The sequence below is a fragment of the Chlamydotis macqueenii genome, chromosome 2 (assembly GCF_036417535.1).
Source record: "Chlamydotis macqueenii isolate bChlMac1 chromosome 2, bChlMac1.mat, whole genome shotgun sequence".
Taxonomy (NCBI): Eukaryota; Metazoa; Chordata; class Aves; order Otidiformes; family Otididae; genus Chlamydotis; species Chlamydotis macqueenii.
Genome location: NC_141557.1, coordinates 92,497,629 through 92,521,731, shown reverse-complemented (window position 1 = coordinate 92,521,731; position 24,103 = coordinate 92,497,629). Strand labels below are relative to the sequence as shown.

The window sequence follows — 24,103 nt, the reverse complement described above, 5'->3', positions numbered from 1 at the left end:
ACAATAAATCCCTACAAGGCACTGAGCTAAATATACCAGTGTGAGATTTATTTTTGATAGTGAGAGGTTTATTTTCTTGTTAAAATATGAGCTTGCAACATTTTGATGTGGAAAGTGCAACTGCATGTGAAATTAAATGACAGAAAAACATTAGAGAGAAACTTCTGTGAAAGTGCATGCCATTTTTGCATTAAGAATACTCTCTTACGGGTTGTAAAGCTGATCAATACCATCTCATTAAAAAACCCAAAGGATAAAGTCTTCACGTAACTGTTAGTTACTATTCACTCAGCACACAGGTTAGTTAAATGCTGGCAGAAAAAGGCTAATTCATGTAATTTTCTTTCTGCGCCCCAAGCTGTACAGCACAAATCATCACTGAAGGAGAAGCTCTATAGCCAGACATTTAATTTCACCTTCTTAATTTGCAGATATTGCTGTAGAGTAATGCCCAAACCCAGCCTCTTGAGCAAATAACTGCTATTATGAAACAATGAGCATTAAGCCATACTGATTATGTTCAGCAAACTGAAGAAAGCACTAATGCTGAACAAAAAAATGCATTGCACAATAGATGTTCCTCAAACCAATAAATTGTTTTATTATTAATATAGCTAGCACACTATAGTTCTTAAATTATTTATTCACTCCTTTATTGATTTTCAACATTACCTTCAGGGCACTTCATGAGAAATACATGAACTACTCCATGGCTCACCTCTACAGTGAGCAAAGTATTTTATTTGCAATTCATACAGCAAGGAGAACCATTACAATTTGCTTTGTATCCCTATATCGTGATGCCTTTGAACACTTTATAAAATAATATCCTTTGGACTTATACAGCTTAATTAATGACTATGAAGTTATCATGGTAATCTGTACCCCTAGGTAACTGATGATCCAGGTAACATTCAGATCACGGATTTTTTGGGTAGTGGGGATACTATGTAGTTTAGTAAACAGGCATTAAGGAAAAGAAATGAGGAAACATAAAATTATTAAGGCCTCAGATCAGGATATCCTTATTTGAGAGAGCAGGTATGCATATGGTTAAAGCTGACTGTAAAAATACATTCTTATGATTGTGCCAAAAGAAGCTATGAGAAGAATGTCATGGTTCATAGTTCCAGTTGAGCAGATGGAGTTGAGCAGTCCATACTATCTGAGTTAGAAATTAGATGTCACAGCACACAGGGGACATGGGAATGACATGCTCTTTCAGAGAACCATACCTCAGGATCCTCTTCTTCATCCGTCTGCCACCGGAAACAAAGGACAGGGTGGAGAAGGACAAACAGCAAGATTTAGGAAGGACAGTATGGTCAAACCATGACAAAGTAAGAGATAACCATGGTACTGTTTGCGCAATTATAGGAGGACATAAAAATACAAAGTGTATAAGGAACGACTGTACCTGTCAGTAGGTTATATCAGAATTTCCTGATTTTTCTTAGAGAAATTATGAACTGACACTACCCCATACCCATCCTATTTCTCTCCCCCGAGTCATGCGGTTGCTTGCCCACTTTTTGCCCTGTGGAAATCGAGAGCACTAGGAAGGAAGGACTCTCTCCTTTTTCCAGCTCTATTCAGAACAGGGAGGTCCTGGCTGCCCTTTCTCCCAGTGTAGAGGTCAGCTTCTTGGCAATTCCTTTTCTCTACACTTAAGTGTTTGTTTTAATTCCTTTTTTAAGCTGGGACTTTTCAATTTCAAGTTCCAATTTAACAGACCACTAAAACTAAATGCAAACTAGTCTTTGAATAAATGCTTAAAGTTCTTCAGTAGCTGCCTGATACCAGGTCCTCTAAATTAGAGAGATGCAATTATCCTTTGGAATTCAGGGCTATCAATCTCAGTGATGGCAGGCATGTAAAACCATCTTGACACTTACACTGCACTAAATGCAATGGGTGTATCAAAATAGTATGGTGTATGGGATGTTCTTAAATGTGGAGATTTACAGGGAATTAACAAAATTTTTAGACCTGTGTTCCCAAATGCCTGGGGAAGTCTTCATTGGTTTGTAAGATGCCCCCCAGGGAAGGTTCCCAAAGTAAAACACAGTTTCTCAAGTATCTGAGGTCTTTGTTTCCATAATTTTGCTTGATTGCTTACAAAGTGAAAACATAACCTAGAAATTCAATGCATCTTTTTTATTTGTGGGTTTTGTTTTGTTTTTTTTTAGAAGCAGCATTCCACTAACTCTATTCCCCTCCTTAGTGTTACTAATACATGTTTTTGACCTTATCTCCATCTCTGCTATGATTTCTGTCTGGGATTGATACATTCTGTTCCAGAAACATTCATCATTAAAAATGAAAGCCTGATTTACTTTGGCCCTCAGCTTAGTTTCAGCACAATCTCCATAAGAAGATTAGCTGTGAGAGTGCTGAGCAGCACATTAACATTACTTTTTAAGGGTATGTTTTATTCAAAGAGTGAGATGCTTATTTTTCTTTGGACACAGTGGCACTGAGAGAAACACAGGCAGATGTTTTGCAGGGGGACCTCAGTAGGTACGTTCCCTTTACATTATGAAAAGATTAATTTGCTTTTTTCCATTCCCCAGAGGGCAGGGAGTCACACTATAAAGCAATTCTTCTGAAGAAAGCCACTGTCCATCTTTTGGCATCATTAAGAAACAGAAAGCAGAAGAATGGGAAGTAAGAACATACTTGTATTCTAATCCATACGTACTCTATCTAATAAATAAAAGGCTAGAGGGGAGCAAATTAAGATTAACAATAGGCAAAAGGCACTCAGGGAAAGGTGAGATAGCAGAGTATATACATTACAAAGAGTGTGCTCCAAACCAAATACATTGTATTGTATTGTATTATATCATATCCTATCAAATCAAGCTGGATTTTTACAGAGATGGCCCAGCTGCTGGCCTTCCTGCCCATGTAATCAACCTAAAAGTGATTTACTGCGGACTTACATTAAGGGCAATGTACTTCTCTGTGTTTGACTTTGCTCATCTCCAGTACCTGGAGCATTACCATTTCCCTTCCTCCTGCTCCGGGTGGAGGGGGCTCACTCCTAGAACTGCTGTCCTTCTACACCCAAAGCCACTCCAGTGCACAGGAAGAGCGGTTCACCATCCCCATCATATTTCCATGTCTGGGGAGCCATTTGCCTTCAACAAATACTGGCAATAGGAGTCAAAGGAACAAAGTAAATAAATAAAACTTTTGTTTTATGAAGGGATCCTGTTCTCACCCAGATGTGTAAATTCTACCTTTTATTTCCTTCTTCATTTCATCATTATAAATGCACTGAGAAATGTTAATAAATTAGGAAATTTTTAATATGTAATACTACCAAAAAACACTGAAAGAATATTGCTGTACCGAACATCTCGTCCAGGCATAAGATGTTAATTTTAAGAAAAAAAGGCTGCTTGATTCTTCTGTCATCCAATACTGGATGTTGCAGGACAATCTGAGATCTCCCTCACTCTCTTTCTCCCTCTCATTCTATGTGTGGATTTGCCATTTCAAAATATTACATTTATTACATAGCAATTTTGGAATTGAAATTTCTAAGTGTCGTGAAAACTAGAGCTTCATAAATCTGGGAGATAGGTCCTTATATTACCTACTACTATTAAAAATCATTAAAAGCTCAGACTTGTATCTGTAATTGCACTTCTTCTCTATTTTGCTTGCTTGTTATTTTTAGTGTGCCTGAAATGAGTTCTATCACTGGCTAAAGCCACATATAAGGTTACAGAGACTAGGCAATTTTCCCTGTGAAACTGTGGCAACTCACTGTTTTTCTTCTTTTTCCTCATGCCCCTTGCCCCAGCTTTCTCCTGCAAATGACATTCACCAAGATTTAAACTGACAGTGCCCAGTCCACTTCAGCTATTAAAGAACATATAAACATAAAGATCTCTGTGGTAAAAGGCTGAAAGAAAGACTGGAAATATTCCCGATCGTGCTTCTCAGCCCTACTCCATCTGAGCAGTTGCTGAAACTGATGCAAGTTCTCCATGCAAAGACCCAGCACCCTTCTGCCTTCCAAGTCTGCAAGGGGGATCAAGGTTTGAGATACGTGTCTTCTCATTAAGAACTGAGATGGTGCTGGCTTATTACTTTCCCATTTTTGCTAAAATCCCTCCTCTTCGGCCTAAAAGCAATGTACTGCAAGGTGATATAAATGAGGTCCTGAGGCAACTTTCAAAAGAGGTAAATACCAAATAACTGCACAATCCTTCTAGGTCACCAAAAGCAGAAATTAAAATTCCACATTACTACTTATCAGAATTACTTTCTACAAAGAGTTTCTTTCCGACGTGAAGATCTAAAATTTCTTTATCAGTGTTTTGTAATGAGTTGAAAATACTGTCAATGCACTACTGAGAAATCTTCCCTTTCCAATGCATTCAAATACAAAACTAAGAAAATCAAAACCAGATACAAACCACAGCCAACACAATACTACAATAAAACTCCTCCTTTTCATCATTCTTCGCACATAAATATCTTCCATCCTGCTGTCTTGGAAACTTGTTTTGAGGTAGATCTGACTTTGAAGTTGTTAAAGGAAGCTGTGACAAATAGTCTGATGCAACTTTAATTCTGTTTTACCATGTACTGCAATCAAATGAACGGTAAACGAGGCCATATTACTTGGCTACAGTTAAAAAGTTTTAGTACATCCTGAAATAACCATCTGGCCACAAGAACAACACCCTTAAAGGAATCTCTATCAGGTGGATTTTAAAGAATGGCTTTTTTTTCTCTCCAATAGGCTTTTTTTAAGCCTAATAGGACCATTATATTGTATTAAATTAGTGACAGGCAAAATATGCTCGTTTTCTGGGGATCTGGAAGATATTTTTAGGTGGAATATTAACTTTCAGGTGGCATTTAATTGTTGTAAAATCTCAACACTATTGAGCTGAAGAGACACTGTTTGCTCACAATACATTTTTCTGGGAAAGGCCTAACTGCTTTCTTTCTTACATTTTCAGAAAACAGCCGTTGCCCCTGGCCTTGCTTGTCACTGACAAGCTGTCAGTCCTGAGACTTTTTCTGGTTTGAAAAGATCCCTTCTCTCTGCTTGCTGTACTCAGTTGTCAGTGATCAGATTCCCTTTTCCGCTCGCGGTTCCTGCAGGAACAGGACAGAGAGAAGCTTTCTGTCCTGCCACAGACAGTTCTCTGGACAGATAATACAGAAACACTATGTCATATACTAGGAAAGCAGGAACTCCTTCATGTCTCAGTATTGCTTAAACTAGCAAAAAATACTGATCTATGTGAGGAAATGAAAATTTTAATTTACCAGTCTTTTTGGTTAATGCTATCTTTTAGCTCCTCTAGAATATGGCAGGAAAACTGAGGAGCAATCGAGAAAGTGATCTCAGTTCCCCAGTGCTAGTTTTGCAAATTTGTATGACTATATTATACCCTTCATATAAAATCAGAGCTTTTTCCTTAACCTGAGGCTAGACCGAAAGGGAAGTCTTTTGAGATAATAATACAGGTTTAGCATTTTCTCTAGATGGGGCAGATTTCCAAATTTAAAGATGATGTTGCCAGGAAAGATCTACAAATGACTGTGAGTCAATGAATTAAATACAATCTCAATTTATATCAGTCTCAATACATATATATATTTTTTGACCTATGTTGCCTGAGTCATAAAACTGTGATTAGCTTTGGGCTTTTCATGCCAAAGGCAGGGGTAGCTTCGTATGTAACGAACCACTCACATCTAATTGAGACTCCAGATTTGTGTTTTTAGACAGCTGGAAACTTTTATTAAGTACTGGCACTTCTTAAAACTTTATTTGGATTGAGTCAAACTACATCAACTTAAAAAAAAAAAAAGAGAAAAAAATCAAGGGGATTTTAAAGCTTACTATGCTGGGAAATCTAATCTTATTTTAATTTATTCTATCTATATGCAATCATACAGTCAAAAAGTTTGCAGGGTAACATCTACTGCGAACATAAATCTGTCCATTCTTTCAGAACCCTAAAATAATCTGTTGCCGTAAGATTGGTTGTTCTGTGCTTTAAAGTTAAGAAGAAAATTGCTGTGCATGCCTATGCATACATATACACATACACATAAAACCAGATAAAATGCTAAGATTAAGGACTGTATTAGAATATTCAAAGATGGAGGAAAAAAATCCATTCCAATTTGCTTTTAACCACTTAAATGGCTACAATGGTTCATCATTTAAATCAAGCTCTCAATTAGGAGCCCAATTTCTAGTCTTCTTTCTTTTTTTTTTTTTTTGTATTCTTGGCTGATCAGGTACACACAGATCCTGGCAGATATTTTGTGCACCGTCTGTGCAACACACAGAGATGCTCTTTTTGGATGCTTAATTTCAGTCTGTTCTCATTTTATAAATTAGTATGAAGCAAAAAATATACACAATCAAGGACTTGCAAGTTTTGTCTTCTAAGAGAACAGAGTTCATTACTTGCAGTAGAAGAACTTCTAAAGAATAAAGAGTAACAACACTTCATATACAACATGCAATGAAAGAAAGTTTTAAAAATCCATGCTGTGGGATATACATTTTGCCACTTACATCTGTTATCATTTTCCCTCTGGTCTTGTTTCTTTCCCTGTGGTTAGCTCGTTTCTGTTTTTGCTGCAAAACTCGTTCCCTGGTGGTGCGGTATTCCAGAGCAAATTCACTAATAATTTTGCAGAACTTATTGATGTTGACTTCACGTATTGCATATGGAGGATGTCCCATAAATAACAAAAATGAATGAAATCTGAAAAACAATGAGTTCATAAATGCAAAGGGGGGAAAAAAAAAATCTTTCTTGATGGTTTCTAGGAAAAAACCCACATTTCAGTGAATCCCTTCATTACTTTATTACATCCCATAATTTCTTTCATGCTACAGAATTTTCATGGATGCTTTGCATAACACTGACATATTTTGTAATTAAAAACATGAAAGTCTTGTCTATGATAACTTCATCCCAGTCCACTTTCCCAGGCTGATGCAGGAGATAAGATGTTTATGGAACTTCATCTACTTTATATGACTAATTTGGCATGTGAATGACCAATTTAATTTCAGTTATAGAAAAAATATTTATTAAGTTTCAATCTTATTTATTTGTATTAAGCAACTTCAAAGAGGCTGTTAGGATGTTGCGGAAAGTCTAGACAAGAAGAATGCAGATTTACAGGCTAGCAAACACAAGAACGCAAGAATTTCTGGTTCAGAAAACTGACCATAAAATTATATTATCTACCAAGTACTTTAGTTTGGGATACTCTCAGTTCACAGTTTGACTGCTTCTGTGGCATTCAGAGTTTTCACACTATTTGCAACTTAGACTAATGTTTCAATATTGCATAGACAATAGCACGCTGAATGTTTAAATATGTATGGGAATTCTTTTAATATCATCTACATCCATGGTAATAAAAAGTCTTCCCTATCCTAGAAAGATGCATGTTCATGGATACATTTTTGGAGAAGTCTATAGTAGTAATTGCAGTGCATGATAGGAAAATTTAGCATTTTTCTTATTTGTCCAATGCACATGGAAAACACAACAGGAAACTGGTGAATTCGCTTCCCTGCCACTGCAATTGGGATTTCTGCTTATTCATGGCATGAAAAACAAGTCATCATGAAAACAAAAAAGGAGCTGAATCAACTTCTCAAGTGTATATCCACAAATTTGGGATCCTTTGGAATCCAGATCCTAACTTTGACCACAGTAATTTGGAAATTCTTTGTAAGCTGGAAAATCTCTCAAACTGTCACTAATGAACAGCATGATAAATTACTCAAATGACTTAAACTCATACAACTACAACTGTGAATCTGAAAAAAAAAAAAGGTCAGGTGTATTGTGGAATTATCACGAATATGTACATTTCCGAGCACTGCAGTTACTGTTAACTCCACTGGATGAAACTAAATCCAACAGTAAGTCCTAAGGACAGGAATCTTTACTCTGTCTTCTGCTGTGCAGGCGTAAAACACACGGTCATAGGTCTTGAAAATAGGGGTGGTGCTGCTTATAAGAAGAACTCATTGTACCAGACTCATTTCAACTTCTGCATATGACAAGTCTATCATTACAACTTCAGTGTTTCGTTACAGCCTGTTCTTGTTTATCAAACAAGCCAACCACCCCTCAAAATAATACAGGGAAGGACAGAAAATATAGCAACTTAACTATAAAGCTGCTAGCTTTTGGGGGCTAGGAGTTAAAAGACCCAATACTACACCCTGGGAATAAATAATTGCCTGTATAATTCCTTCTTTTCATCAGAAATATAGAAACTTTCTGGAGTGAGGATCTTTCCTAAATGGCATCTGTAACAAAGTATGCACCACGTATATCCTAGTAACATTACTTGCTGGAATGTGTATTAAACACTTACAAAAATATATTTATGATGTCATAATTTACAATTTTAGCAAGTCCGTTTATCATTAAGGTACTGCTGTCACCAGTGTAATTCTGTACCTGTTAATTATTCTTCTATGAACAATCTTCAGAATTATGATTCTTTCTGCACAGTCTTTAAGGAATTCGGACATTTTTTGCTTTAGAGTTGGCTTCATTTCATGCTTTGCTATAGCCTTAAGGTGATCCCATGATGCTTTGCAGCGTCTTTCCATCTGACACAAGTTTTCCTGGAGTTGTTCAAAGTCAACCTGAAAAAAAAGAAAAGAAAATGTAATACTTTAATTTAAAACACTGTGGCAATATCCTTGGATATCTAAACTATACAATTTATGTATAAGAAAGGGTCAATATGGTGGCAGCACAACATTAATTCACATTACTATATACTACTAAATTAAGAAATAGCTTTCTGTTGCACTTTGTTTAGACATGAAATGTTAGTAAGGAAAACAGAAAACAAAGAAATATACCCATATACATATATATTTGGTTTTGGTCTTGGAGGCTTAATACCTGAAGAAGGGATAATAAGATATTGTGATTTTTTTTTTTCTCTTGCTAGTAACTTCCTGGTTGCACCAAGCAACTTCATGACTCAGTTATTTCTGAAGTAATACAAAACTTTATCCTTTTCTTAATCCTTTTCTCTGCTACTCATAGCTTTTTATACCCTGCTTACTGCTCACTGTTGTACCCAGCCAACACTTCTCCAACTTAGGAAGCACTTGGATCTGTTCCCTAGCCATGCACCCACTTCTTAGTAGAGATCTACTTCTAATCACAAAATTCACAGGCCAGAATTTTTTAAAGCTCTATTCAAAGTAACTGTTATTTAGTGATCTCAGTACTAACTTTCATCTCTTGATACACGGTACGAATTTGCTGGCTTGTAACAAGATCATATAATGATTTTGAAATACTCTCAACACGGTTTAAATAAATGACTGCATCCTACAGTAACATTCATCATGACAGAAGCCAACACATTCCACAGGAGGTGAGAGAGCTCTTCTCCTTTACTCATCAACCAAAAAAGGTGTTCAAACTGCAGTAGTGTGCAGAAGACACATCCAGGATGTGTTGCTAACAACGAGACAAAGTGCATTAATGACCCAGCCACAGCACACAAAGATATGAATACAACAGATGAAAAAAGTAAAACTGCTCAACATGTTCTTGAATTCTGAACAAAGGAAAAATTTATTTTATAAGACCACTTCACAGTTCAGATGAACTCAAGCTATAAAATACAGATTTAGCCCTCAGATTCCAAACACGTCAGTGTTTGGGATGTCACAGTCTGGTACTCCAGTTAATTCCTTAATGCTAAATGAAAACCAGTGTCAGAGACAGGTTTTAGTTCACTCTTTTCAGCTGTGTGCAGCACCCACTGCTGAGATCTATACTGAGGATAGCCATAAGAAATGCACTGTTATTAAAAAGCTCCTGGTACTGATTTGATTTGTTTTTGCTGTGATTTATAAAGTGATGAATTTTTCCTCTTCACAAGGAAATAAAAACATCCTTTGATCCTTTCTGCTATTCAGAAAAGCCCTGCAGGCGGAGCAGCTGTGGGGTTTTTTTTTTGTTTTTTTTTGGTTTTTTTTTTTTTATATATCCATATCAATGCATATGTTTCAAAGAAAAAAAAAAAAGTCCTTTCCAGGTCAGTATTTTTACTGTTGATGATAAACACATTGCTGCTCTCCATAGATGGGGAAAAATACTAGCATTCCTAGTAAGAAAAAAAAAAAGCCAAGATGAGGAATTTCTAGGTCTCACAAGTAAGAATTATCCAACCTGTTTGGGGACGTCTCTCAGCCCCAGCAGCAGAGAAATTTAACCTCATTACATTTTATGACAGCTTTTGTTGAAGATAGAATGAATTTAAATCTGAGGTTCAAGCCTGTAGGAGTTCAAGAGAGATTTCTGGCGAACCGTACATCTGCAGGGAAAAGATGTGATAAATTCCCTGCCCCTTGAAATCTGCTGGCAGCCAGCACATTCACAATAGTGGGCTATTTCAGTGGAGACAGGGGATGGCAGGTCTGGCTAGGGGATGCACAGGGATCTTGGAGCACAATCAAAACTTCAGATCTCTGGAGAAGACCTAAGTAGACTGCATGAGGAAGAATATGATCTGAGCTCCCCTGGAAAAAACATCCATGGAGCACAGGTGGCTCAGCTTGAGCAGAAATGGTAAACTCCTGGAAGAAGTCAAGTAGGAAATCCAACACAGGATAATGTGTCTGTGAATTCCCCACACAAACTATCCTGTGCCCGCAAGAATGTGACAAACCTTCACAAAATCTAAAATCTTCTGGCTGCCAGCTCTCCAGCGTTTAGTCACTTGTTTGTGAGCAGAAAGGAATACACTTACAGAAAAATAACCATGTGTGAAATATTAAAAGTCAAAGTTTTTCAAAGACAACCATGTACCCCATCTAATATTTCATAAAGTGCTGCTTAATTGTACAAATTTTGCAGGCAGGCACAGAATCCACTGCATTTCAGTCTGCTCTGGATCTTATATGCAGGGGGTTAATAAGTGAAGCTTCTTCACACGCAACGTACCATACAACATCCGTCTCCCCTACCCAAGGCATAGAAACGGCCTCCCAACAGAGTACCAGAAAACAATGCTCAGTCTTCAGATCTTTCTAAAAAACCAAGCAACCAAACAAAAAGACTAGCATTTATGAGCCTATTTTCCTATTACATCTGGTAGAAGTGAGATTTAAACGTTCAGTCTGGATCAGCTCAAAGGGAAAATTCTGAAATTAAAAATATTTGGACTCTTCTACTAAATGTATCAAAACATTTGACAGCTGGCAGATTTAGAGTACTACCTGCACAACATTTCAAACCACAGAAAACAAGCATCCCTCCCTTCCAGCGTGTCGACGGCACCACACAACTTGGTGTCGTCGGCGAACTTGCTGAGGGTGCACTCTATCCCACTGTCCATGTCACCGACAAAGATGTTGAACAGGGCCGGGCCCAGCACGGACCCCTGAGGGACGCCACTCGTGACCGGTCTCCACATGGACATCGAGCCGTTGACCACCACTCTCTGAGTGCAGCCATCCAGCCAACTCCTTATCCACTGAGTGGTCCGTCCATCAAACCCATGTCTCTCTAGTTTAGAGAGAAGGATGTCATGCGGGACAGTGTCAAAAGCTTTGCACAAGTCCAGGTAGATGATATCCGTTGCTCGTCCCTTGTCCACCGATGCCGTCACCCCGTCATAGAAGGCCACCAAATTGGTCAGGCATGATCTGCCCTTGGTGAAGCCATGTTGGCTGTCACCAACCACCTCCTTGCTCTCCATGTGCCTTAGCATGGTTTCCAGGAGAATCTGCTCCATGACCTTGCCAGGCACAGAGGTGAGGCTGACCAGCCTGTAGTTACCTGGGTCTTCCTTATTCCCCTTTTTAAAAATTGGGGTTATGTTCCCTCTCTTCCAGTCATCGGGGACCTCACCAGACCGCCACGACTTCTCAAATATGATGGCCAGTGGCTTGGCAACTTCAACTGCCATTTCTCTCAGGACCCGCGGATGGATCTCATCAGGTCCCATGGACTTGTGCACCTTCAGGTTCCTCAGATGATCCCGAACCTGCTCTTCGAGTACAACGGGCAGTTCTTCATCCTCGCAGTCCCTGCTTGCACCTTCTACAGCTTGGGTGGTGGGACAGGAACTCTTGTCGGTGAAGACTGAGGCAAAAAAGTCGTTGAGAACCTCAGCCTTCTCCATGTCCTGGGTAACCAGGACACCAGTTCCCTTCCGGAAGGGGCCTACATTATCCCTGGACTTTCTTTTGTCCCCTACGTACCTGTAAAAGCTCTTCTTGTTGTATTTTATATCCCTGGCCAGATTCAGTTCTGCCAGGGCTTTGGCCTTCCTTACCTTATCCCTGGCCACTTGCGCAGCCTCTTTGTAGTCCTCCCAGGCTATCTGTCCCCACTTCCACCCTCTATAGGCCTCCTTTTTTACTTTCAGTTGGTCCAGGAGCTCCTTGCTCATCCACGCCGGCCTCCTGGCCTTTTTGCCCGACTTGTTTTTCATTGGGATGCACTTCTGCTGAGCTTGGAGGAGGTGCTGCTTGAATATAGACCAACTTTCCTGGGCCCTTCTTCCCTCCAGGGCTGCCTCCCATGGCTCTTGGCCCATCAGGTCCCTGAAGAGGCCGAAGTCCACCTTCCTGAAGTCTAGGGCAGAGAACTTGCCGTGTATTTTCCTTGCTGCCCCGTGGATCTTGAACTCCACCATGTCATGGTCGCTGCAGCCAAGGCTGTCCTTTAGTTTCACATCCCCCACCAGCCCCTCCCTGTTGGTGAGCACAAGGTCGAGTATGGCACCCCTCCTTGTCAGCTAAATGATGATAAATGATCCCCCAACTACATGTCCCTGTGATAAGGAGAACAAAAACTTTTATGGAGTAACAATGACAATTATTCAGTCTAATATGCATAAAGGAAACATGAAAAGACATCTATAACACCATATCACATCCCTGCCAGCCTACACAGCACTATTGCCAAGGGAAGAATGATTGCACCTTTAATTTCTGTGTTTATTTCCAACACTTTAGTAAAAGAATCAATGCTGTATAATGGTAGAAAGATGTGATTCCTTTCTTTTTTTTTGTTCTTTCTTTTGTGAAAGGAAAGATGTACCAAATCCTGCCCGCAAGCTGGAAGGCCATGCTGGGACTAAGGAGGAACTCCGGCGAGCTTCACATGACATTGTGGCTCCAGAAGACCTCAGCACAGGAGGTGCTTGAACAAGAACTGCTGTGGTGTTATTTTGTAACTATGCTCCACTGAATAAAAGGAAGCAGTAATCTGAAATGGTCATTACAGCTTTTTCCTTAGATAGCTGTTGTGCCCAGCCTCAAGTTTTGGAGGAAGGCGGTAACATACATTCCTCTTCTTCCTCCTCAACTCAGTTCATGTACATGTAAAAGACATGCAGCTTGCTGGTCCTGCTTCCCATTACCTTCTGCTACAATTTATAAAAATCTCTTTTTTTTTTCCTCAGGCAAAAGAATGAGTGGACATGGGCTGTTATGCAAAATAAAAATTACTTTTCTTTCAGACACTGTGTAATGTTTATTTGCATTTGTAAACCAATTTAGAAAAAGCAACTTTCTAAATGCTCCTGGGATATATTTGATATGTTCCTCCTTTTCCCTGCCAGGTTCCTCTTCATTCGCAACCACACTAGCTGTAAAATATTCAGATCTTTTTGTTATTTGTCTGTGAAATCTCTTGCTAGGCCCACTGTTCAGTCTTCTGAGAAGAGCCTTTGTAGACACTGTTGCATCAGAGTGGACTAGCTGGAGACAGTCTATTCAGAGAGGATTTAAAGGCTAGTTTACGGGTCACAAGCCTTGCGGGGTCAGCCTCATTCAGGAAACCATTGCCACAAGTCACTAATGGACAACGTGAAAAAAAAAAATATCTATTTTTCGATTTAATGCACCCCTACATTTTGCAATATTTTGCACAAATGACACTCAGACCAAGAATAAAACCCTCTAACCGCATGCTGGCAATGCAGACACTCATTTTAATCCCTTTATATCATTATTTATTGCTTGCTACCATAGTAACAGATAACTCTGCCATAAACAACAAAAGAAAAAAGAATTCTACCAAGTTTCTCACTTCACTGGGCTGAGACTTCGATATCGCACAATACACCTAATTGCCCAAATGACTTCTTTTCTTGCTGGTTTTCACCTGACTCAAAAACTACCACCACCATCCAGTTGGCTCAGTGTTTACTTCCCTGCCTACCCAAGTTCCATGAAGACTGGTCCTTTAAATGTCTTTTTTTTTTTTTTTCCCAAGTTCACCTCCATGCCATACATCCAATATCACCTGCTGCGCATACAAATTCAAAACTTTCTAGTTCATGCAATGCTATACCATGCCCCAGTCATTCAGGCAAGACACGAATCAGAGAGCCTTTCTGATCTTTGGGTTAGGGTGTTATTTCTCTATGCGGCCACAAATATCTCACGGCAACACAGGAATTAGACTCTTATTATTTGTTGAGGGAGAGGAAGAGCTGCTTTGATGTGACATTGGGAACTAAATGGGTTGGCTCAAACCTAAAGGGGCTTCCGCTGTATATTCCCCAGGGCAGCACATACAATTCCAGGTACGCATTGCCACGCACAGCGAACAACTGTAGCCGCTGTGAGATAATGGGTCATTTTTCTTCAGCGTTCCTTCAGCTGGAATGTGCTTTACACAAACATTTCCTCTTCCAGCTAAATCCCCTCTAGTCTCTGGGCTAAGCTCCACCACTACAGAGACTACAAAACTCTCCTAAAATCAGAGGTGCTGCACCTGATTACACTCACGTTTCCTGCCTTCTGTATTTACACTCAGCCCTTGAGCAGGGTCAAAAATGTCACAACTGGATTGAAGTAAAAAACCCAAAGCAAACAAATGAAGGGAAACTGGGGAAGCTGAAGTTTCTGCTTAAGAAGTACTTCTTTTCTAAATCATTGCAAATCATCCAAAGTTTTGTTCTGAAGGCCAGTGAATAACTTGTTGTGTAGTCTCAGTATACTTGTTTAAGTTTTCTATTGCTTGCTACCATATTTATTGTTTACTGCTACAGCTTGTTTCTTCTAGTGGCAAACATAACAAATCCCAACATTTTCTAAGGAAGATTTGGATCTCTGCATTTTTATCCTACCCACAAGGTGCATTGAATAGAAGACTGATGCTTTCACAATGACAAATGTTGCCTTAAATTCACAATAAAATGACAACTCTTCTATCGCACGTCATAGAAAGATATACATGACCACAGACAAAATCTTCCTCTCTTCAGAGTTCACGATAGTTTCTACAGTAGACCACAGCCCAGCCTAAGCTGTTTATAATTTAGGGTCAAGCCGTTCGTTCTCACATTATTACAGGGATGTGTTTTGGCAGGGAATATGAAATCTTCCTCTTTTCCTGAGCTGGTTCAGAGCCAAAGGAAATTCTGAGAATTGCTCCTTGCAAACACACTGTCATCTGAGTGCAGCGACCTTCTATGGCATATGTTCAAAACTTTGTCTCTGCCAGTATTTCCACGCTGGTTTGATTCACCAAATGTCACAAGAATTATCCCAAGACCAACATTAGTCTGACTTGCACACTGTTGGTCACACATTTTAAGTAAGGTAGATGCCAGCTCTCAAAAGCAAGCAAAATATGAAGGAGGTTCTGTCCAGACATTTCTAATTCTATGGTAAGAGGTGGCATCCTGTCAAAATAATTTTGGAAATTAAAACACTTGAATCAAGCATTAATTAAAAATTAAAGGACAGAGGTGCTTACTGAGGTATGACCAGATGAGCCTACCCAATTACATACACATCTTCACTGCATTTTAATTCCCCAAAAAATCTACAATAAACACACTAATGCAGGATCTGTTTGCGGATGCTGTATGACAGTTCCCACTACCTGGGATGAAGAGGAGCAATGCCAGTAAGCGGTGATGTAGGTTACTTCAGTTGGTCACATAGCACTGGTGACACTACTTGCAGTCATTTCACCTGGCAATTATTGTAACACTGCAATGCTGTCAGGCACAAGTGCTAAATTTCATTTGCTCTCTTTCAGACAAAATCTCAAAGTCTCATCTGCGACTGAAGCGCCTTCCCCCTCACCCTGCGACCCACAGTCTCTGCCTTCACCTTTGCTCCCGCAAGCCCGTGCCAGGACCTGGGGCAGCTGTATCTGTCCTTGCACAGCTGGCACCACAAGGAATGATACAAACGTAAGAAACCTTGCATCCCCCGACCCCTTTTTTTCCATGGAAAATACTTTGACTTTTGGCATTGATTTTTGTTTGAAATCATATAGGGAAAGCACACTTGAATGATAATTGCGCACAAATACTTCCTGTCAAGTGAGACAAGAGAAATCCGACTGAAGCAGCGCAGGAGGCAGCACAACCTTCCCTACCTTATTTTTAATTTTTTTATTTTTTTTTTTCTTCTCCTCTCTCTGCTTTCCAGCGTATCAAGCAGAAGCTCTGGCAGGTTAGAATGGCACTTCTGCTTCAGCCACCTCCTTCCCCTCCGTGCCTCCCTGCCAAGTCCCTCTGATGGCAGCAGCAGGCTTCCTTCTTCCCTGCGTATGTCTTAGTCTTGTCCTAAGTTCTTTCCTACCAACAATCCTTACCTCCTCCCCTGTGTTCTTAGTATTTCCTATTGCTTACTTTTAAAAGCTGCCTGCTTCTCTCTTGCCTAGTATCCACAACTAATCAAAGTGTCTTGCTGCAGGGGTTAAAAACCGGCAGAAGTTTGGCATTTTGTAAGTAAATTAAAATTACGTGGAGAAAAGGACAATTACTACTTTTCTCTATGGAGCTGGTCAGCTTTCAGATGCATGGGGAAAAATATTTATGGGCATGAGAAAGAAGATGAGCATTTTAAATAATAAGATATTTTTTTATTCACCAACAGAGAAGATACCAGTGCTGATCCAACCCTTGCTATACTGGTAAGGAAACTTCTAGGAACAATACTGAGTTTAACTGCAGAAATCTGGGGTTCTGTTTCAGTATTAGGTACATCAGTTCTGGTACAACTGGATACTAAACAATCAGTGGCGCTGCATGATCTTATACATTTTTATACAACTATGAATACTTTTATTTATATAGAATTCTATTTTTTGGTCATTTTTTCACTTGTATCTGTTTTTTTTAATGCCATTTATGACTTCATTCCTTCAACAAAAAGCCACAAGTTTTGCAATAACTATACCATTTTGTTTCTGGTCTTTCTAACTCCTTTCTGGTGAGGCAGCCTGTTTTCTTTATGGTTTTTTTTTTCATGAACTAAGGCTCAGGAAATTCTCATATGATGTGTGTCTCAGGGGAAGGGGCATCTCTGTTTATCTACAGGATGGAAATTGTTTAGCCTTTGTGGTTTCTGAAAGATGTTTGTAGACAAAATGGAGCTCAAAATACAGCCTAATCCACAGTGAAATATTAGTTCTCCTTTCCTGTCAGCTTTACTAAACCAAGACTTCGCTTCGTCTGTGAACATTCTCTTGAAGAGGGCAGCTTGGATGGCTTCCACATCCTAACTCTTTGATTTGTGGCAGCTAAGATCAAGTGGGAATAGAGCTTGTTACAGTAATCCATCAGTGGCATAACACATGTAGGAACATCCCAAGGAGGGAGACCTTGGGCGTCGCAGGGAAGGTTAAGGCTATAATTTCTCTTAATGTGATTTTGTCTGGCCTTTTCAGAATTTCATCCGCTTTGGGCAGGGACACTAGATCAGCAAACCACAGACTGAAAGACTGTGCTCAATTTTGTACGCACTTAGACCTAAAAATTTTTTATGAGTGACAGCATTAGGTTGAGCTTTCTTCCACTCTTTAAGACTGAAAAATAGAAGATTCACTTGAGAGTACACTACACATGGTGGTGCAGATTTTAGAAAACAAGGGCTCTTCTCTTTTACGGTGATTTTCCTTTTAGTGATTAACTTGGTCCCAATCTAAAAAAAAAGTGGAATAACTTCATAACAAAGAGAAGCAGGAAATGAGAAACCAATATACCTAAATGTTAAGAGATGAAGAATCACTCAATGAAAAAAAAAAAGCCACTAAAAATATTAAAAACCTTCCAAACATGAGAAACCAACCTCAGTGAAGGCAATAAAACAGAGCCTAAACATAGGCTGTACACGAGAAAAATTAGGAGAACAGAGATGGAATCTACAGATACAGAGCAAGTATCTAAGGATATAAAACAAAACCCACAAAGTCCTTAATAGTATCCAAAAAACCAAAAATATGTAGGATGTCCCGGATCACTGGGGAGGAAAGAAACTGAGGAAGACAAAAGATAGTGAAGGGAAGCAAGATGACTTCTTTTCATTCAACTTCACCACAGAGGATGCTGGGGAGAAATCTATTCTGGTACCTGCTTTTATTTTTCTGTATTTTATTTTTTAATAGTTGTGAATGAATAGCAAGGTTCCAACACTTGCTAGCAGAAACAAATGCGTTGGAGGAGGATGATAGCTTACAAAGCTGTAAACAAGTGAAGACAAGAATTCTGAAAGCAATTAAAATAAAGAAATAGAGCCATTGGCTAAAAAGAGTATGCTTTCACTACACTTAGTAACTTAAAGAAACAGAGGATAGCAAAAGTTTCACCTATCTTTACAAAAGCAAAGTTTTACAAAAACTCAGATTCAGAAGACCGCAGAGCTCCAAGCTTTATTACTACACCTGGTAACCTGGCTGAAAGGATGAATTAAAGGAAATTAAATACATCAAAATAATAACTTGATTCTGCATATGTTTATGAAACAGTGGACAGATAAGAACAAGTAAAGAAAATTGGAGTTTCAAAATCTTTACAAGAGCCTCATGGGAGGCCACCTATGAAGTGCAGTGGTCTATGAGGTTAAGAGAGCAAAAGAAAAGAAGGAATATATATTGATTCTGATCTGATGACAGGATTAACAGCAGATGTCTCATGGTTTGTACTTTGCATTTCAAAATTATGTGGAAACAAGGAAGCACACTGCGAGGGTAAAATCTACAGATGGCCAGAATTCATTCAGATTCGTCCTGATTTAAGATTATTTGGGGCTTGAGAGACAAGCAATAAATCTGCTTCAGTAGATCATGGTTGTTACTGTAGATCACAACGAAGTGGACACTGCAGCATTGGACTCCTTTGTGCACTGGGCTGAGTTCTGAGTTGCCTGATCAGCTCAGGAGACTGTCTGGATGTCCTTGTGAACCGCCTAAAGACAACTGGTGTCAAAAGGATAGCAACAGTCAAAAAACACAACGGAAACCTCAGGAGAGCTAACAAAAGACAGCACAAGCAGAACAGACAAACATAGTAAGAATACAACATTTATAAGCAGAGGCTGGAATATTGCATTTCCTATCGTTTAGTCCATTCTAAAAGGTAAGATGGAGAAAAAGTGTGAAAATAATCTCAAAGAAAAGGTGTAGAAGAACTATTTGAGACTTAAACAAGGATATGAGCAGCCTGGTTTAATCTGGTCTTGCACTGAAAAGAGTGATGGACTAGATGACCTTCAGAGGTCCTTTCCAACCTAAGTTATTGTATGAAATAAAGAGAAAAAAAGTTTTGACTGTGCAATATATTCAGACAGTAAATCCTGAAATTGGCAAATTCAACAGTAGACGCAATTAGATTATTATTAATTCATTGTCACAAGAACGGTGCTAGAAGACAAAATAAGATTTTACTTTTGCAGTTTTAAAAAAATTGCATTATATAGGGTCATGTCCTAACACTTCATCCCTCCACCTCCAATATCCAAACAAGGTGGCTTTTGGAAAAGAAATCATTCCTGCATTTGATGCACATAATGATTATTATGGTTCACGAAATACATTTTTTTCTAGGAGAGATCTTCCTCCTCCTTTGAAACTTCTTGTGCTCTCCTCTCAAGCAGCTGGTATTGGCCAATGTCTGAATCAAGACACTGGACTAGATGGATACTAGTATTATATGCTGTAATTATTTCCATTTTCACATGAGACATGGCTCCAAACCAGAATTTTCATGTTTGTAATCTCCTGATGATATTCTGTCATGTATACTCCATTAATCAAGTAATGTATTGGTTTTAGGGTCATCCATGAAATCTCACATCCTGAGGGCTCCAAGAGTGAGGTTACCGTGTTTCTATCATGCTTGCTAGCAGCACTAATAAATAATCTGCATATCAAATTGAGCCACTGAGTAGACCTACGCACTAGCCAAGGGATTACCGCTTTTTAAAAAGAGTTGCTGCCACAAGTTTCCTTTATTTCTACTTGTCTTTTCTAACTCCTAATCATCAAAACTATTGTCAGGAGGAGGACAGAAAATGAGTTAAAGAAAATATTTAAAGGACGCTTTCATTCTGGAAACAACTTTATTACGAAAAAAGTTCATTCCTTCCATTGCCCTTAAAATACAATCAGGCATCTGCTTTAAAAAAGAGATTCCCCTAAACCACAGAATAAATACATTTGAAGATAGTGGTCAAAAAAAGTTTTAATCTGAAAATAGTTCCTAATAGTTATATACATTAATAATGTATATAACACTAAAATGGCTGTCATAACATGGCTGCCTATTAGTGCATTGATGAGGAAACCACCTGACAGAGAGAAAGCTCAGAAGAGAGAGTACTGGCATCTTTGAAATTCAGTGGGAATGACATAACAAATCCACATTCATCAAAAGTGCTGTGACTAGAGAGGAACAAAATCAAATAATAAAAATAAAATCTCAAATATTTCACTTTAAAGAGGTTTTTAAAAAAACATATATACATGTTTATCCACTAGACGTACCTTGGCTGACCTAGTGATGGCCCCGATCTCTGAATAAAGATCAGTGCTGTCTGGGAATTTTTCCACCACCATAGTGCAGACGTGGTGCAGGAGGGACTGCTTGTGCACCGTGTCCTTGACTTCTGGAACCTTCTCGAGGTAGCTCAACTCAAAAGCTTTGGCCTGTAAGTGGGGAAAAAGGGAAGAAATTAAAAATAAATATGTTTACTCCTTCCCATGCAGATCAGTAGGCAAAAATGATACCAAGTAGGGGCAGAGGGGAAATAATAAGAAGAATTATTCCACAGGAGAAGAAACTTATTGCTTATTTTCAGTTTTCTGAAGAGTAGGCCTAAAATCACTCCATCTGCAGTGAAATGACTCAGGACACAGTTCTCACAATTTGAATGGGGACCATCAACACTAAACTCAAGAGAGTTACACCAGAAGAGTGCCTAGCTCCACATTTCCTTCAGGTTATGCTGAAAGAGGCAAAGAGCACCCTGACACACAATAAAAAGGAAAAGTAGGTTCTGTTTTCTAAATTATTTTCCTGATACAAAATAAACACTGGGTTGCAACTGTCATAATGGTTTTGACTTTTGGTTTTTTTTGAGGAAAAAGTTGCAGGGGAAATGCTGGGACATCAGGCTTACGTTGGTTCCATTCAGGAAGTTCCCAATGGCTAGTAGAGTAGAAAGGATAAATCCCAAAGTTTTATTGTGCTCCAGTTGGTCCATTCCTTCTTTCAGGTCTAGAAGTGGTTCTGCAACTTCCTGCCATGAAAACAGAAAAAAGAAAGTGAAGGCTGCAGTCAGCTATAGCTGCTTTAAGTTTTTAATTCTATGGTTTAGATTAATTACTGCAAAAAGTTCCGGAACTGGTGTCTTGCAGAGTGCAAACTGTCCATGTGTGCTGGCTTTCTTCCATGTTCCAGTTAATAAATCACATGCAAAGACAACAAAAAAATACAGAAAATACTTTCCTAATGTTGCTTCTTTATATATGCAATTGCCTTACTTGTCCTGGGGATGATTCTGTGATCCCAAACAGAGGAGAGAGAATCAGAGAAGGGGCTGCTGCTGCATTTGAGTTAGATGCATAAACATCCCCCTGCCCCAACTAATAAAAAGAGCTTCTTATAACTATTTTTTCTAATCTTTGAAAAACAAACAAACAAAAAATGTTAGAATCCTGGCTGACTTGACATTTGTAGCCTGACCCTAAAGCTTTTGTCAGATGATGGCCACCTTTGAGTTTTAGACATGGTTTTGTGCTTGTGTGACTTAAAAACTGAAAAAAAAAAACCCACTGCAAACATTAAGCTTTACAAGTGTTCTCATTTTAATCTTTTAACTTAATGCGTCTTCCATCCACACATGTTATCTGAGTATAGGTATGTAAACTGATAAGGCTTGAAAACATAAATTCTGTTCCATTACCTCGGGAAGTGAACTGCACCAGAGAGTTCAAAGGGAGAGAGCGAGGGTAACTGAGTTGACGGAGCTTATTTCTGTGTCTCTGTGTGAGGCCCACGGTTATTTATTTTGTATGCACAGTAACAGTTCACATTATTTCTATCTCCAAATGCCATCCTAAGCATCCGTGAGCAGCACTTTTCCCAAATTATTACACTCTGTATGAGCCAAGAAGCCAAAATTAAGCTGTTATTTTAGACTAAAAGGCAAAATAGCGGAGAACGTCACTTTCTTGGAGAAATACAGTGGCTTATTCAACAACTGCAGTGATATTTTACCAAAAAGAGAAGGAAACATATATTTCTAGTCACTACAGAACAATTCATCTTATGAAAAGAAAAGAATATGTCAAATTTGAGACAAATTAAGAGATAGCATAGTGAGTAAAGTAATTTATACATCAGAGGAGAGGTGCTAAATAATCCCAAACTTATCAAGTTAAACTAAAATCAATAAACTGTTGTACAGAATTCTTTGAATTGCTTTAAAGTCAGGGTTAGTTTAGTTTGTTTTGTTGCATTATGGAGATGAATCAAACTGCTCTGCATCTGCTGGAAACACAGGCTTTTGAACTACTTTACTTGTATCAGTTTGCAACCTGTTAAATAATCATTACTAAAATGTTAATTTAAAACATTCTGAAGGTGGAAAAAAAAAAAGTAGCATAAAAGGCTTCCAAAGCAGGCCATACTGTAGCCCTTCATTTAGCTATTTATATGCAAGTTATCCAAGCTTAGACTTTCTTGCTTATAGTACACATTTATAATTACTGTTTATTTTTTATTTTATGGTAGCATTAAAAACAACAAAAACCAGTGTTCTAGATATTGTATAATCAGATGAAATACCCATTCTTGCTCTCTATAAAACTCACCTTCTACCTAGAGAGGGCAGATACATAGTGCAGAGCTACGTTATACCCTTAGATACTACGTGTCCTTATTTACCATTTTTTTTTACCTATGCTTGAATGAAATTTGAAGACTGGTCCAGAATTTCTGGCTGCGAGATGTGATAATGCCCGATAAGTGTTTGACACACATGCACAAATGAACTCAACTGTATGTGTGTAATGAATTCAATGGTCCTGGGACAGGGGGGACATAGCACATGTTCTGTATAGCTGATCTGGCATATGCATTGTTACCAACTTCCTATACTGATAACAAGTTTAGCTTACTGCACCTATACAAGTTCACATGCGTGCTTTTCTCTGAGGAGTAAAAACTTGGTTGGGATGGGAACTCTGAGATGACCAATATGTAATTTGCCATATCTGCATTTAATCAAGACTGGCCTGTGCATAGTACCATACTCTTTTAAAACAACAGAAAGTATCAAGGTCATACTCCAAAACTTAAAAAGCTCTGATGCACCTCAAAAAATTTTCAGCCAGTTCAAGCATAGCTCAAAAGTATGATCTTTTTGAACACTTCTATCTCTAGCACACTGTCTCCATGGAGACCAGAGTCAGGGGTAATGTGTCTGCTCAGAAGAGAAACTTTACCAGTTCTACTTTTCTCATTTCTCCACCTGCTTATGCTCACTTATGATTCTTTAAAGTTGTCAGCAATAAGGATATATATGCTCATAGTGACCTTAAGAAGAAAAACAACCGATTTAGGACAATTAAGTGTCCTATTCCTCTTCTAAGGCCTTTAAATTGCCTTTGAGATAATGAAGTTTGATAGCATCTGCATCATAAATAGTTCAGTACTAAGAACCAGGAGTAAAAAGTGTAATTTGTCAGAGCAATCAAAAGCCTGAAAATGAAGATTTACAGTTGAAACTCTACCTCTTTTGTCTATGCTGTAAAATATGATACTAAAAGATGGGTGAGAAAAATTA

At 38.7% G+C, this 24,103-nt stretch overlaps 1 protein-coding gene across 3 annotated transcripts in view; it reads right to left on the bottom strand.

Annotated features, from left to right (window-relative positions):
* The window catches only part of FHOD3 (formin homology 2 domain containing 3), a 393,419-nt gene that overhangs the window by 22,566 nt on the left and 346,750 nt on the right, over positions 1–24,103 (bottom strand). For 2 of the 3 annotated variants that reach the window (XM_086740431.1, XM_086740432.1), the window contains 4 exons: positions 21,434–21,553; positions 20,799–20,960; positions 8,484–8,674; positions 6,566–6,758 (listed from right to left, as the gene is read on the bottom strand). In XM_086740431.1, coding sequence (XP_086596557.1) covers positions 6,566–6,758; positions 8,484–8,674; positions 20,799–20,960; positions 21,434–21,553 — 666 coding nt within the window. Of the gene's footprint in view, positions 1–1,235; positions 1,260–6,565; positions 6,759–8,483; positions 8,675–20,798; positions 20,961–21,433; positions 21,554–24,103 lie in introns of all 3 variants that reach the window. The other variant, XM_086740433.1, reaches the window with a different exon arrangement.